This window comes from Mycteria americana, chromosome 5, assembly GCF_035582795.1.
Source record: "Mycteria americana isolate JAX WOST 10 ecotype Jacksonville Zoo and Gardens chromosome 5, USCA_MyAme_1.0, whole genome shotgun sequence".
In the NCBI taxonomy this organism is placed as follows: Eukaryota; Metazoa; Chordata; class Aves; order Ciconiiformes; family Ciconiidae; genus Mycteria; species Mycteria americana.
In genome coordinates, this window is record NC_134369.1 from 62,665,329 (window position 1) to 62,677,652 (window position 12,324).

The 12,324-nt window shown below is 46.0% G+C and overlaps 1 protein-coding gene and 1 long non-coding RNA gene across 3 annotated transcripts; both read right to left on the reverse strand.

Annotated features, from left to right (window-relative positions):
* Nucleotides 1–272: 272 nt before the first annotated feature.
* Nucleotides 273–8,399, reverse strand: CKB (creatine kinase B). Of its 2 annotated transcripts, none has more exons than XM_075503663.1 (8): nt 8,344–8,399; nt 6,596–6,783; nt 5,956–6,110; nt 4,901–5,033; nt 3,814–3,985; nt 2,128–2,251; nt 1,210–1,399; nt 273–625 (listed from the first exon to the last, which is right to left on the reverse strand). In XM_075503663.1, the coding sequence occupies exons 2-8, from the start codon at nt 6,771–6,773 to the stop codon at nt 447–449; spliced, it is 1,131 nt and encodes a 376-aa protein (XP_075359778.1). In that variant the 5' UTR covers nt 6,774–6,783; nt 8,344–8,399; the 3' UTR covers nt 273–446. The 2 variants fall into 2 exon arrangements, with proteins under 2 accessions (XP_075359778.1, XP_075359777.1); XM_075503662.1 differs by lacking the exon at nt 6,596–6,783 and adding an exon at nt 7,246–7,458.
* A 2,216-nt stretch (nt 8,400–10,615) lies between these two features.
* Nucleotides 10,616–12,275, reverse strand: LOC142409791 (uncharacterized). Its single transcript, XR_012775772.1, has 3 exons — nt 12,117–12,275; nt 11,165–11,211; nt 10,616–11,025 (listed from the first exon to the last, which is right to left on the reverse strand). It is a non-coding gene; the product is annotated as an uncharacterized LOC142409791 (long non-coding RNA).
* Between the last annotated feature and the right edge of the window lie 49 nt (nt 12,276–12,324).

Below are 12,324 nucleotides of genomic sequence, written 5' to 3' on the forward strand. Positions count from 1 at the left end.
CAGATGCACAAGTCAAAGCTTGGAGGTAGGGCATGTTTGTAGTGACTCATGTTTAACACTAGTTCTCAAGTTTACAGCAACTACAATCAAGTTAAAGGTTCACTTCTGACACCGCTGTAGCCACACTTCCACTCAAGCAGACTGCAGCAGCACAGCAAGGAAGATGTGCTAGCACACCAAACCAGCCCTGCTAGCATAACTAAGAAAACCAAGTCACTTAAATCTTGAAAGACACTCACAGTTAACACATCTAAGACATGTCAGGCCAAAACAATAGTTTATTTTGTTTTCAGCAACATCTCAGCCATCAAAAAAATAAACTCTAACACAGATGGATGGAAGACTTCTCTACAATGTAACTAAGTGGGCTCTGACCCCAGGGGTTTAAATTGGAGTGACATTTTATTATTTATCCAATAAGTTAGGAAGCATGAGAATAAAGTGCTTTATTTCTGAGCTGGTATGAGGTCATCAATGGACTGCCCTTTTTCAAGGCGTTTTTCCATTTCAATGAGCAGCTTCACACCATCCACCACCATCTGCACCAGCTCCACCTCAGAGAAGCCGAGACGATCAGCATTGGAGACATCAAACACCCCTCCGACAGCAGCTGTGTCCACACCACCTGGAGCAAGAGGTTTAGTTAGTACACTGATCACTGCTAGCACAGGTAAGTCTACCTTTCTTCCCTCACTAGCCTGATGAGGGAACATAGCAAGACAACTCTCTACAAGTTGCCACTGCTGCCTCCTCCTACATGCAGGAGATAAAGCTGCATGTGACTGCCAACATGAGCCACAGAGCATGCCATTAGGCCAGCTCTTTATTCTTGTAACCCAAGAGCAATCTAACCTGTGGTCAGAAGTACCTACTGTAGCTATCTCCTAGCCAGAAGTTAAATCAGGATTCCCATCCCTTCTTACAACAGCAACAGCTGCCATGAGGTCCACCTTATCTGGTGCTCAGAATGCCAGATAGGACATACCTAGATAGCCAGATACAGTAAGGTGTAAGCAGAGCACTGGCATCCCCACCCCCTCAAGCTATAATTTTAAGGCTTGGTTCTCTCCATGTGCTTACAAGGGTCCCTTTTGGATGGTCTGACACACACTGCCAGTGTGAACCAAGATATGGCTCTGGCTGTAGCCAGGCTTTTGCTGGTGTCTTAGGGCAGCCTGACTAGGACATCCCCGATTCACCAGCTCTCACCTGTGCCCCGTTTCTGCAGCCGAAGCCTCTTAAGGACTTCTCCGAACTTCTCATGTTTCCCAAGGTTTGGTAGCTTGATGTGCACACCAGCACGGAGTCCTGTTCCAAGGTTGGATGGGCAGGTCAGGATGTAGCCCAAGTGTGGATTCCACATGAACTCATAGTTTTTGGACTTGAAGAGAGTTTCTATCTATAAATAGAGAGAATGGATGTTTAGAGATTGTTCTCTGCCTGAAGGATGTAGGTCAACCATTAGTGCTCATTTACAGCTTCAGTTACATAGCAACAGCCACAACAGTTTGAACAGCTATTTAAGTCAGCCACATAAGCCCCCTCCATTTGGAAAAAAGGGTCACCAACAAGGGGCTTTTAAGGCCTTAATCTTGCTCCTAGCAGTGAGACAGGCCAAGTTTAAAGCTCCACTATGAAATCTGAAGTCACTATCTGTTGGGAAGCTTGTTTTAGTACATGTCAAGCCAGCACATCCGTTAAGATTAGGGAGGAAGGGGCTGGTAAGGCTCAAGTTCATATCAAGACTAGAAGCTGAGAAAAGCATTCGGCCTAGAAGCTTCAGTCCAGCTTTGTCCATCCACATTCAAGCAATTTCTCCTCTCAGCCAGGGTCTCTCAATGCTTGATTTACAGAACCATGTAGAAATCCTTTAAGTACAGTTTAGACACTTGGATAAGGGTGCCACATCAGAGGACATATTCTAGGTTTCATAGCCACAATGCTTTGCCAATATCGGTGTTTCAGAGCCCTCACAGCTCTGAACCTCATCAGAGTGTTCCCAGAGACCCAAGCTATGAAGCATCACCATGCAGGATTCAGGAGGGGGCTTGAAAGAGTTTGCATTCTCAGCTCTAACCAGAGAAACACATACCATTTGAACCTACAGCTCAGGCAATGTTGATTTACCTGTGTTAGCCCAGTACAGAAGCGGGTAAATACTTCCTTCATGTTGCCACCTTTCTGCATGGAAATAACTCTGAGGTGATCCTCCTCATTGATCCAAACAAGGAAGGTCTTGTTATCATTGTGCCTAGAAGACAAGGCAAACTCCTCATCATCTGTCCCACCTGACATTTTCAAGATAACTGTAATAGCACCAAATTACTCATCATTGTAGCTCTTATTTTGAGAGGCTCACTTAGTTGCTTCTTCAAAGAAATTAATCTTACTTTTGTCCATGCAGGACCTAACAGTGTTAAGCTAGTTGTTTCTACCCTGCTCTTTTCAAGAGGAAGTTTGAATTGGCCTATATCTAAACAGGTCAGAATGAGTAATAAGATGACATTAGCCAGTCTTACAGTATCAAACCCTGAAATCCAGTCATCCCCTTAGCTCATCTGTGGCCTGAGTTTACAAATTTAAGAGATTTAATCTGTTCTGCAGAGTTTGCAGAAGGATGATCAGTACAGACTATAAGGCAGCCCTGTACAGTGACATTCATAATGACACCGTGTTGACAATGTATAACAAAGCCTGTTATCTGTTATCAGAATTTTGTCAGATTCTGTTCAACTGCACTTTGTACCTTATCAGAGAGCTAAGTTGAGTTTTCACTATTAATTTTAGATTGGGGCTCTTCAGAGATGCTATAAAAACCTCTGAACACCAATGGGCCCCTCTCGTCCTGGCTTGCAGCTGGCAGCAAGTACTATCATCAATATTTATCATGCTGATAATTTCTCAGCTTGATTAGGATCAAAAATTAACTAGTACCTGAGGAAAGTTATTTATACAGACAACACTGAGACTTTACAGTTCAAGTTGTAGATTAGTCATGCTCAGATGACAGCGCTATCTAGTGCTGGCAATCTGCAGGTAGATGACGCAATCTTAAAGGTGACCTACAGAAACAAAGCATGCTTCCTCTGGGTTGTACTGAAGCAGCTACAGTAATAAGATTGGAGTATTCCAGCTGATAAAAACCTAGCCCTTGGCTTACAAGGGAGCAAGTTAATTATGCTGCAGAAGCTCCTGAGATGCAGAATTCTATGTAGGTGACCTACATCTGACAAGCAGAATCCTTCCATTCCACACCTCTGCATCAGTCAACTCATGTCACCGAGTCTCTGGAGGCAGGGGGGCAAATCTTGTCACTAGTACAAGTAAAGCCATACTAGTCCAGCATCAGTGAGTTTCTGCAAGCAGAAGTGATGAGACTACAAGGGAGCAACTATGCATCCAGTATCAAGTCTGAGCTAAGCCAACGCTATGGTTTGTTACTACAAGTTACTCTAAGCTCCTGGGACAAGAGCTGAATGTAGTGGCACATCTGCTCCTTTAAAAGTGATCTACTTTGATAAGCTGCTTCAACTATTGTCTGGTGCTTCACTAACCTGTGCTGGATGGGTAGGTCTGGTTACAGACTAGCCAAGCTGGCTTGTTCCTACCAGCCCAATGTGGTGCATGGTAACATGGTCCAAATTCTGCTGGTTTAGATGCAACTTCCCCAGAAGAGACCACACAAGTTTTTCATTAGAGTCCGTAACACAAGTTCAGAAGCTGCCATTTTGCCCAACAGTATCAAACACAACCAAAACTGCAAGATTTTTTTGCAGGGACTTTGTACGACTCCTCCCTTCCAGGCATACTCACCAAATACCCCTGGCATCAGGCCAATCTCGTGCCATCCCAGATGCCAACAGAAGAGGAGAAACCGGCTTGTCAAACAAGAAATGATCATCAATCAGCTGCTGCTGCTCTGCATCAGTCATGTTCCTCAGAGCATAGTACTTCCCCTTGAGATCACCCTCCAGGCTACCCAGAGCTGAAAGAGAGAGTCACTTTTAGGATGGGACCAAAGCTGCTAGACATTCCCAGCACTTTAGAGACCACACACAAAGTATGGCAATGTCTGATCTGCTGGGTTTGGTTCCTCCCTTGCTTTCATCTGCAATGGCGATGCCTTTGTGGCATTACAGAACTTAAGGCAGTATCAGATGATTTGCCTGCACCTTCCAGGCATATACAAGTAGCCTTTGTTCCCTTACAAGCAGTATAGAATCATTACTGCTGCTTAACTGTAGAAGTGGAGCATTTTCTTCCAAGGAGAATCAAGGTCATGAATATAACAAACAGTATTATTCTAGTCAAGGACTGTTACCCTGTCCTTGAGAGGCTTTGGAACAACTACACTCTCAGTCTCCAGAATTGCACCTTGAGTGTATCCTCTCCTCTCACTTAATGGAGTTGGGAGGCAACAGGAAAAAACCTGCAGCTGAGGAGTTCCACTGAAAACTAGGGCTTACTTTAGTCAACTGCACATTTGGAGCAAGACTACACCTCTAAGCAAGCTGAACGTTAATGAAAGTCAATTAAAAGCAGCCACAAAATACTGCAGCTATGACTCAAGCCCTGAAGTTGCTACATACCTGTTACATTTCGGGTTTGAGCCATGATGAACCAACCTCTTTCCCCACACACATAGAAAGAAGCTTTCAAAATCAGCAAAGGTCAACTTAATGCAGGCCGACTTCCCTGACATGTGCTCTTGCTGTCAGCTACAAACTGCAATGCTGATGCAGCTGTAATGTAATGAGCCTTTTTCAGGAAAGGCTCCATGTTCAGACTAAGTCTTGAGGGAAGCTGCTTTTGCCAACTGCCTTCATTTTCAAACTGCAAAGAACACCTCTTGTGCAAAGGACATAAGTATTTTCCCCGATGCACCCAATTCTCACTTTACCTTCCACAGAGAGCTTTTCGATAGCCCGCCTCTCTCCTCGACTACAGTGCGGGGGAAGACAGAATCCACGGATGCTTCTACCAGTTCTGACACGGGAGCTTAGCACGTAATTGGGATCCAGGTCATCACCTCCCTACAAGATTAGGAAACCAGTGAGTACAACCCTGTTGCCAAGATACCTACCCTAAATACATGTAGCTCCCATGCATTTAAGCATGCACCTTATACTTTGAGATATTGACTACTCTGCCTGTAAGCCAGTGTCTTACTTCAGGACTATTTTCTTCAGCATTAGCTCAAGTATCTGTGTAACACAACCCTTGTTTCAAGGTTATGGCTACTAAGTAGTGATAGAAGATAGGGATACCACCAGACCATCAGTTCTATGTCCATTTCAGACTATGGTCTGTGCTTCTATTACCCCTTCAGATCTGCAATCTAGAAGTATCAACACAAGGCAAACCCTTGTTGTTTAGGTAGGTGTTTACTTTTGCAAATGAGAATTATTCACTACTGTCATCCAAAATATCTTAATTTGTTTTTGAGATGACCTATGGCTAGCCAATCAACATGGCATTAGGAATTCCTAGAGTCTACAGTAACATTTAAAAATCCATAAAGCAGGCAGAAATCCTTACAGCCATAACAAAGTCTATTCTATAGTATGAGACCACCAGGGGATATTTAAGATACAAGATCAGATAGTAGAAAGTGTTAAGTTTTATGACAAGTCCTTGACTCCCAGGACAGTGCTGTTTCACTTGACTACTACAGCCCACAGTTCAGAGAAATAGATGTTGAACATGTTTGGCATGACCTGCGCTGCAGCAGCACATGAAGCAAGCTCCTGCTGCATGCCAGCTGCCTGGTTCTACCCAGCCACCGACATCTACAGCAGCAAGCTCTTAAGTCTGATTGCCCTGGACACACAGCCTGTGGGTCTTTGCTGGGTGAAAGTGAGGGGGCAGAGCCTGAGCAATCAGTTTAGGCAGCTGCCAACAACTTTACCCAGTCCTCAGACCACTAGGCATCAGTAATTGATCAAAAGTTTATACCTGCAAGTTATCAGCATTCAGGTCAGTCTTGTGCTCATCAGTTGGTTTGTAGCCACCATGCCTGTCTTCAATAACCGGATCAAAGAGTTCCTTAAACACATCATAGGATTCTTCATCACCAGCTACACATCCTACTGTCATTATGAAGGGATGGCCTGGAGTGGTAATAAAGTCAGAAGAGCTAAGTTTGGGTGATGTTTGGCTGTACTCCAGCACAGCACTAACCAGGCAAGTTCTTTAGTGGTAGGTCTAGTCACGTAGAAATGCATTCTTACATAAAAACATTTGGAGAGACCCTACATTTTACACTTCATCCAGGTAGTCAAATGCAGTGCTATGGAAACCCATACCTGTTGCCATTAAACCACGCTCATTTGTCAAGCTTGGTTTAGGACAAATTTGCACAGCACATCCAATATCACTAGCTAATTTAGACCACCGGATAGAACTTTACATCTAAACAATCATGCTTTGCTGTAAGCAAGCATACTTTGCTTTTTGTTCCTTCTGCTACAGACAGAGGTACATTTCTGTAGTCTGCTCATAAATACCACCTCCACAAGATTCATTTTAAGTCACCACATTCAAAAGCACCAGTTACTTCAGCTGGCTCACACAGAATATTCTCAACGCATTTTACCAGGATTATCAACCCCAGTCTGAATGACATCATCCAGGGTGAAGCCACTGGGCGTGACTCTGTCTCTCAGTTTCTTGTATAAATCCAGGGTTAGAACTTTGGCCATGTGGTTGTTGTGGGCGCTCAGGTCCGGGTACTCCTCATCAGGAGGCAGTCTCTGATTATTTAGTTGGGCCATTTTGATATTGCTAGAGTAAAAATAAATACTGTAATGTTAACATGTAAACACATCTGCTCCCCCTTTTTTCATAGAAGTGCTTGAGAACATCACATAACCAGTTTGGAATAGGAATAGACCAGAACAGCCAGGTAAGCCCACATAACGTCAGGGTTGGGTTTTTTCCCCCCTGGTTGTGTTATAATTAGAATACATTTGGTTTAGTTTTTTTTTTTGTTCAGATTGAAAGTATTTAGCAGAGCAGTTACATAATTGAAGTGTCTGGGAATTGATATGTCAGATCACAGCAAGGAAGATGGCTTGATAGAACAAGGCCTCTTTTAACACAGCCATGCATTTCGAGCCGTCTCTCAATGCTTTACGAGATTTGCCTCTCAGCAGCTCAAGAGCTTTGGGTGCCCTTGTCAAGAAGCACTTCCAGTCAGAAGGGAGAACAGATCATTATGCAGATCTAACGGTCCCCAGCCGTTACCTGGGTTGTCAACCCCAGTCTGGATGACATCATCCAGCGTAAATCCACTGGAAGTCTGTTTATCCCTCAATTTCTTGTACAGGTCCAGGGTCAGCACCTTGGCCATGTGATTGTTGTGAACGCTCAGGTCGGGGAACTCGTCATCGGTAGAGTACTTCATCTTCAGAAGGTTGTGGCTGTTTGAGAAGGGCATGTCTGACCCTACTGCAGTCACTAGGGGAGAAAGAGGGGAAGCCTATCACTGGGGGCTTGGCAGGCCTCCACACCACCTGGGGTGGGAAGCTAGGCACCCAGGCAAGGTCACCTTGGCTGTTGTGCTACCCCTACCTTTTACACCTTTGTTGCTACAACGCCTTCCACAAGGGCCAAGGAGGAGGAAAGAAAAAAGTTCTTCACCTCCACCAGCCTTGCCCCGTCCTTAAACATCCCAGCCGCAAGGGCAGGGGCTCTCCCCGCTCCTCCGGGGCACCGCCCGGGTGAAAGGACGCGCCCAAGGTCGCGCAGAGCGGCCGTGGCAGCGCCGGGCAGACCCCCACCGGCGGCTCTGGGGCGGGAGGAGCGTCTGGGCCGCCGCGGGGCTGGGGGGGTCGGCCCCGCCGGGACCCCGGGCCGGGCGACAGGTGAGCGGGGCGGCACCGCGATGCCCTCGGTGGGCGGTCACGCCTCCTCCCGCCGCTGCCGGGCGGGAGGGACCCGCCGCGCCCCGGCCCGAGGAGCGATAGCGCCCGGCACCCTCCACGCCGGCTTGGGAGCGGAGGGGTGGGAAGCACCCAACAAGCCATTATACAACAGACGGCTCCCTCGGGGGACCTGGCTGGGGCGAGCATATGTAACTACCCTGCTAAATACCGGGTTAATCTGGTTTTAGAGTGGGGCCCGCTCCAGCTGGGGGCAAGCCCGGTAAGCACCTGCGCCGCGCCCCGCTGGAGCTCCGCGCCACGTCCCCCACCCCTGCCCCCCGCTGCCCCCCGCCGCCCCGCTCCCCCTCCTCAGCCGGACCGGCTCCACCCCACGCAGTGGGGGGCGGGGGAGAATAATGTAAAAAAAAAAAAATCTTGTTTTAAAGCTGCAGGACGGCTCGGCTGCCCCGGGACTTACCGAGGGCTCCGCAGCCAAAGCAAGGAGCTCAACGCCCGCTCAACGCCCGCTCAACGCCCGCTGCTCTCGAGCCGGAGTGGAGCCCCGGCGCCGCTGCCGCGCGTCTTTTATATAGAGCGCGACCCACCAGCCCATTGGCCGCTATTTATAGCCCATTCATTCCATTGGGCCAGGCGCGGGGGGGCGGGGCGAGCGGCCTGCCGCCGGCCGGGCCCAGGCTTGCCGCCATTTTGCTTGGCCTCGGGGAGGCAGAGCGGTGTGGAGCGGGGGGCGCGGCGGGGCCGGCGGGAGTCCGCCGGGGCTGCTCCTCGCAGCGGTGAGGCAACGGCGGCCTTGGTGGCTTCATTAAACACGTACATGCGTGCGGAAATCCATCTCCGCACTCCATCGGCCAAGGGTTGTCTGCAGGTGGCGGTGCCGTTGCACACCAACACGGGCATGTGGCCTGTTGCTGCTCAGGCTTCACACCTTGGTCACGGATTCAATAACGGGTGTAATAACCTGCCATGCTAAAAATAAGGGCTTTGTAGTGTCAGGACTGGCATGCCCTGAGTTGCGTGAGTGATGAACTGCCCCCAAGCTGGCTTGGCAGAAGCCACCAACGTGGCTGTGGATCTGGCCCTCAGCCGCCGGCACCCGAGAGCCGCGGCCTCGTTCCACAGAGGAAGGAGCTGCCGCTCGCCCTGCGCCTCGCTGCCACCACCTGCGAAGCCGTGGGCTCATTTTACAGTTTAATTTGAAAGCAAGTAGGGTGGTTGCGTAAAGCGCAGTGAGTCTCCTGCTCTTGTCATGTGCGAAAAAAGTCTTAAGTTTTACTGGAGAGTGGCTGATTTCCCGCTGAAGACAGAAGCAGGAAGGCTGGGACTTGACGCATCTAAAGCTCACCTGAAATTCATGAAAATAGTTACTTCCACTGGTCTCTTTGTAGGCATGAGCAGGGTTTGTCCCAAAGCTAAGATGCAGCTGAGAATCCCATTGTTTGCAGAAATAAATATATTAATGTGAATGACTATCTTGATCTGACTTCCACCTTTACATAATAGTTTCTTTATCTTTCTCTGACGTGTATTTGTCACGACAGAACCCACGTTTATCCTCCTGTCCAAACAGAGTGTACTTATCCACGTGAATGCGGATCTGAGTCGCAGAGTTGCTTTCTTTGACACAAGTTGTGAATGTCGGAATGACATCAGCTGAAACTCTTTCCCCACCATAGTTCTTTCAGCACCACAACCAGTACCCTCACCCCGACAACAAGAAGCATGTGCACTTAACAGAACTGCATAGGATTTTAAAAAAATAATAAACATATAGAGGAAATCATTACAAAATAAAAAGCATAGACTGCTTAAAATAAAAATGCATTGTGTTTGGCTGCCATCCAGATTTCCGAGTTATTTCAGGTCTGATAGACTGAGATGCTGAGTATACAGATCTCCAGTAGAAGCCAAGGGCTCAGCATCTGTGCAAGTCTGGTCTCTTATCTCCTGGATCAAAGAACAAATCCTCTCCCTAGGTCTCCTCTGCCTTTTTAACCTCACAAAATCTTCCCCTACTTTTTTCTAGTTTCACACATTGCTCATGCTTCAGAATAGTGGAAGTTGCAAATAATGCCATCACTAAGGAAGTATTAAATGAATGTAAGTGTAAAATCATACCCAGAATCCTCAAAAAAAATGTGATATTGCCGGATGACCCCAGTTGCAACACTTTCTTTTTTTACCTTTTTTTAAATCTTTTTGTCAGTCACACATAGTTCTGATTGTGGCTTTTTTTTATGTGAAACACTCAGTTATTATTTTTAATTTATAACAACAGAAATAAAACTAAGAGCATTTTCTTACATTACACCATATTTTTGGGGTGTTTTTCTTCACAAAAAAAAGCACGTCAGGGTAGGTACTGAAGGCTCCTTCTGTCTTATTCCATAATCTGTTGCCACACAAAGAGAGAAGCAATCAACTGTTCTGTACTATAATTGTTCTGTAGATTTGTGGAGTCAAGGTCACCTCAAGAACCAAAATCCAAGGATCCATTTCTATTCATTGGATATGCTCTTTCCCTCCCAGTCTTGCAGAACAGGGAATACCAGTCATTATAGTTATGGTAAGCTGGTAGTATTCGCAATGTGCCATTCATTACAGCACTCCTGACACAGACACCTCTTCTTCACAAAACTTTTGTCTGAAAAGAAGACATGGAAAGAGAGTCATGGGCGGAAAACAACCAAAATATATCCAATTTACATGTTTAATAAACAATGCACCCTCTACCCACTTTTCCTCACCGCTATTTGACAAATTCCTAGCATGCAGTAAGTCAGAAGTGGCCATTACCTCACTGGGTTTTATTCATAGAGCATTTTAAGATTTGCTGAAAGCTGTGTGTAAACTGGATCCTACCTTTGTTTCAGCATCCCATCCCAGCTTCCCTAGTGACTTAATTACAGATGCTGTGCAGTGTGTCAACAGTTTCTGATCAACCGTTTTATCTAGCTCATCTGCTGAGAGAATACTTTCTTTGGATAAGCCTGTATGGCCTGTTAGACTGTGATAAAGGCACCAATACGTACCTTCCGTGCTGGGATGATATCTTAGTGCATACTGACTTATACGCTATGTTGCCGTTCTGCAGCTCAGGATGGAAAGGTGGGGTGATTACTCCAGAGATCTCTGCACTGAGCTTTAACAATGAAGAATTAAGGGAAGTTAATCATGGGCCATGCAGCTAACTTCCTAAGAGGCTTAATTATAAATGTTGTGCAGTGTACAACTGCAAGAGGAGATGGGTGTTAGCTAGTGAATGTGTCTTCTGAAATTACTTGCGTGAACGTAGGATGAACCTGAAGAATTAGGGGATAAACATCTTCTTGAAAATCCAGAAGAATATTCCAAATTAGGAAACAGCAAAAGAAAGTGGTTTGCTACAAACAACTGAATTGTTTCCAATTCCTAACTGACAACTAAACAGCTAAATAAACAACTGACAAATAAACAACTAAACCAAACAACTTGAAAATTAAACATAACACTCATGTATCAGTAGATTAAAGAAATTGATTATAGCTGCATCTGCTTAACTTCTCAAGTGAAACTTCTCTTCCCATTTACATTTATCGCTTAAAATATATTTGCCTAGTTATTATCCTTGGTGTATTTTTTCACACTGCTTAGGCAGTCTGTTGAAAATTACTGATCGTTCCCAGTGAGCTGAGTGCCTGTGGAAACTAGGAGTTGCTGAGTGTCTTGATCTTGCATACAGTTAGGCCCTCGGTGATCTGAACAGTAGTTCATCATGGGAAAGAAAGGACATAGGAACATAAACAATGACAAATATAACCAATGACACTAAAAATGACAGAAAAAAAACAAGGTAGGTGCAAATATAAAGGCACAGTAGAGCCATGATTGCCAGTCTGAAAAACAGCTGAGTAGGAGTTCACAGTTTAAGAAACCTCTGAAGCTGCATACATTATGTTTAGATTAAATGGAGGAGAGTTTCATAACTAAATAACAAAGACTACTGCAATTATGATATGGGCAGGTCAATAGCATAACAAAAAATAGGTTCTCACTGAAGGTAATGGGCAAAAATTGCCTTATGCTTGATGGAATCACAGTCATTAAAAAAATCACAAATTGTCATCTAAACAGCTCTCCGTTATTGTGTTCTTGATTGTGGAAGGACGACTTTTTCTCCACTGTTGTGCATTACAGGTTACTGGTGAACGCAGCACCGTACAGAGTGTTATCTGATTTAGCGGGGAACTTTACCTCCACGTCCAGGGTGACTCACATGCTCTCTGCTATGCCCATACACCTCCCATGCCAGGTGGCCTGGGCTTGTTGCAAGCAGAAGATGAGGCGATACTCTCCTCCTTTGCTCCTCCTTGCCTCCTGACTACATCCCCCGTACCACTGGGGCACGCAGGGCTCTCCACATCACTTCAATCCTAAACATGAGACAGAAGTAGGAGTTAGT

Excerpts from the sequence above, each read along its gene's own strand:
- CKB (XM_075503662.1), bottom strand. The coding sequence starts at position 7,438 with ATGCCCTTCTCAAACAGCCACAACCTTCTGAAGATGAAGTACTCTACC. Across the intron at positions 5,034-5,955 it reads TGAATGCTGATAACTTGCAG|GGAGGTGATGACCTGGATCC; the intron begins GTATAAACTTTT and ends CTAATCTTGTAG. Across the intron at positions 626-1,209 it reads GCTGCAGAAACGGGGCACAG|GTGGTGTGGACACAGCTGCT; the intron begins GTGAGAGCTGGT and ends CTCTTGCTCCAG.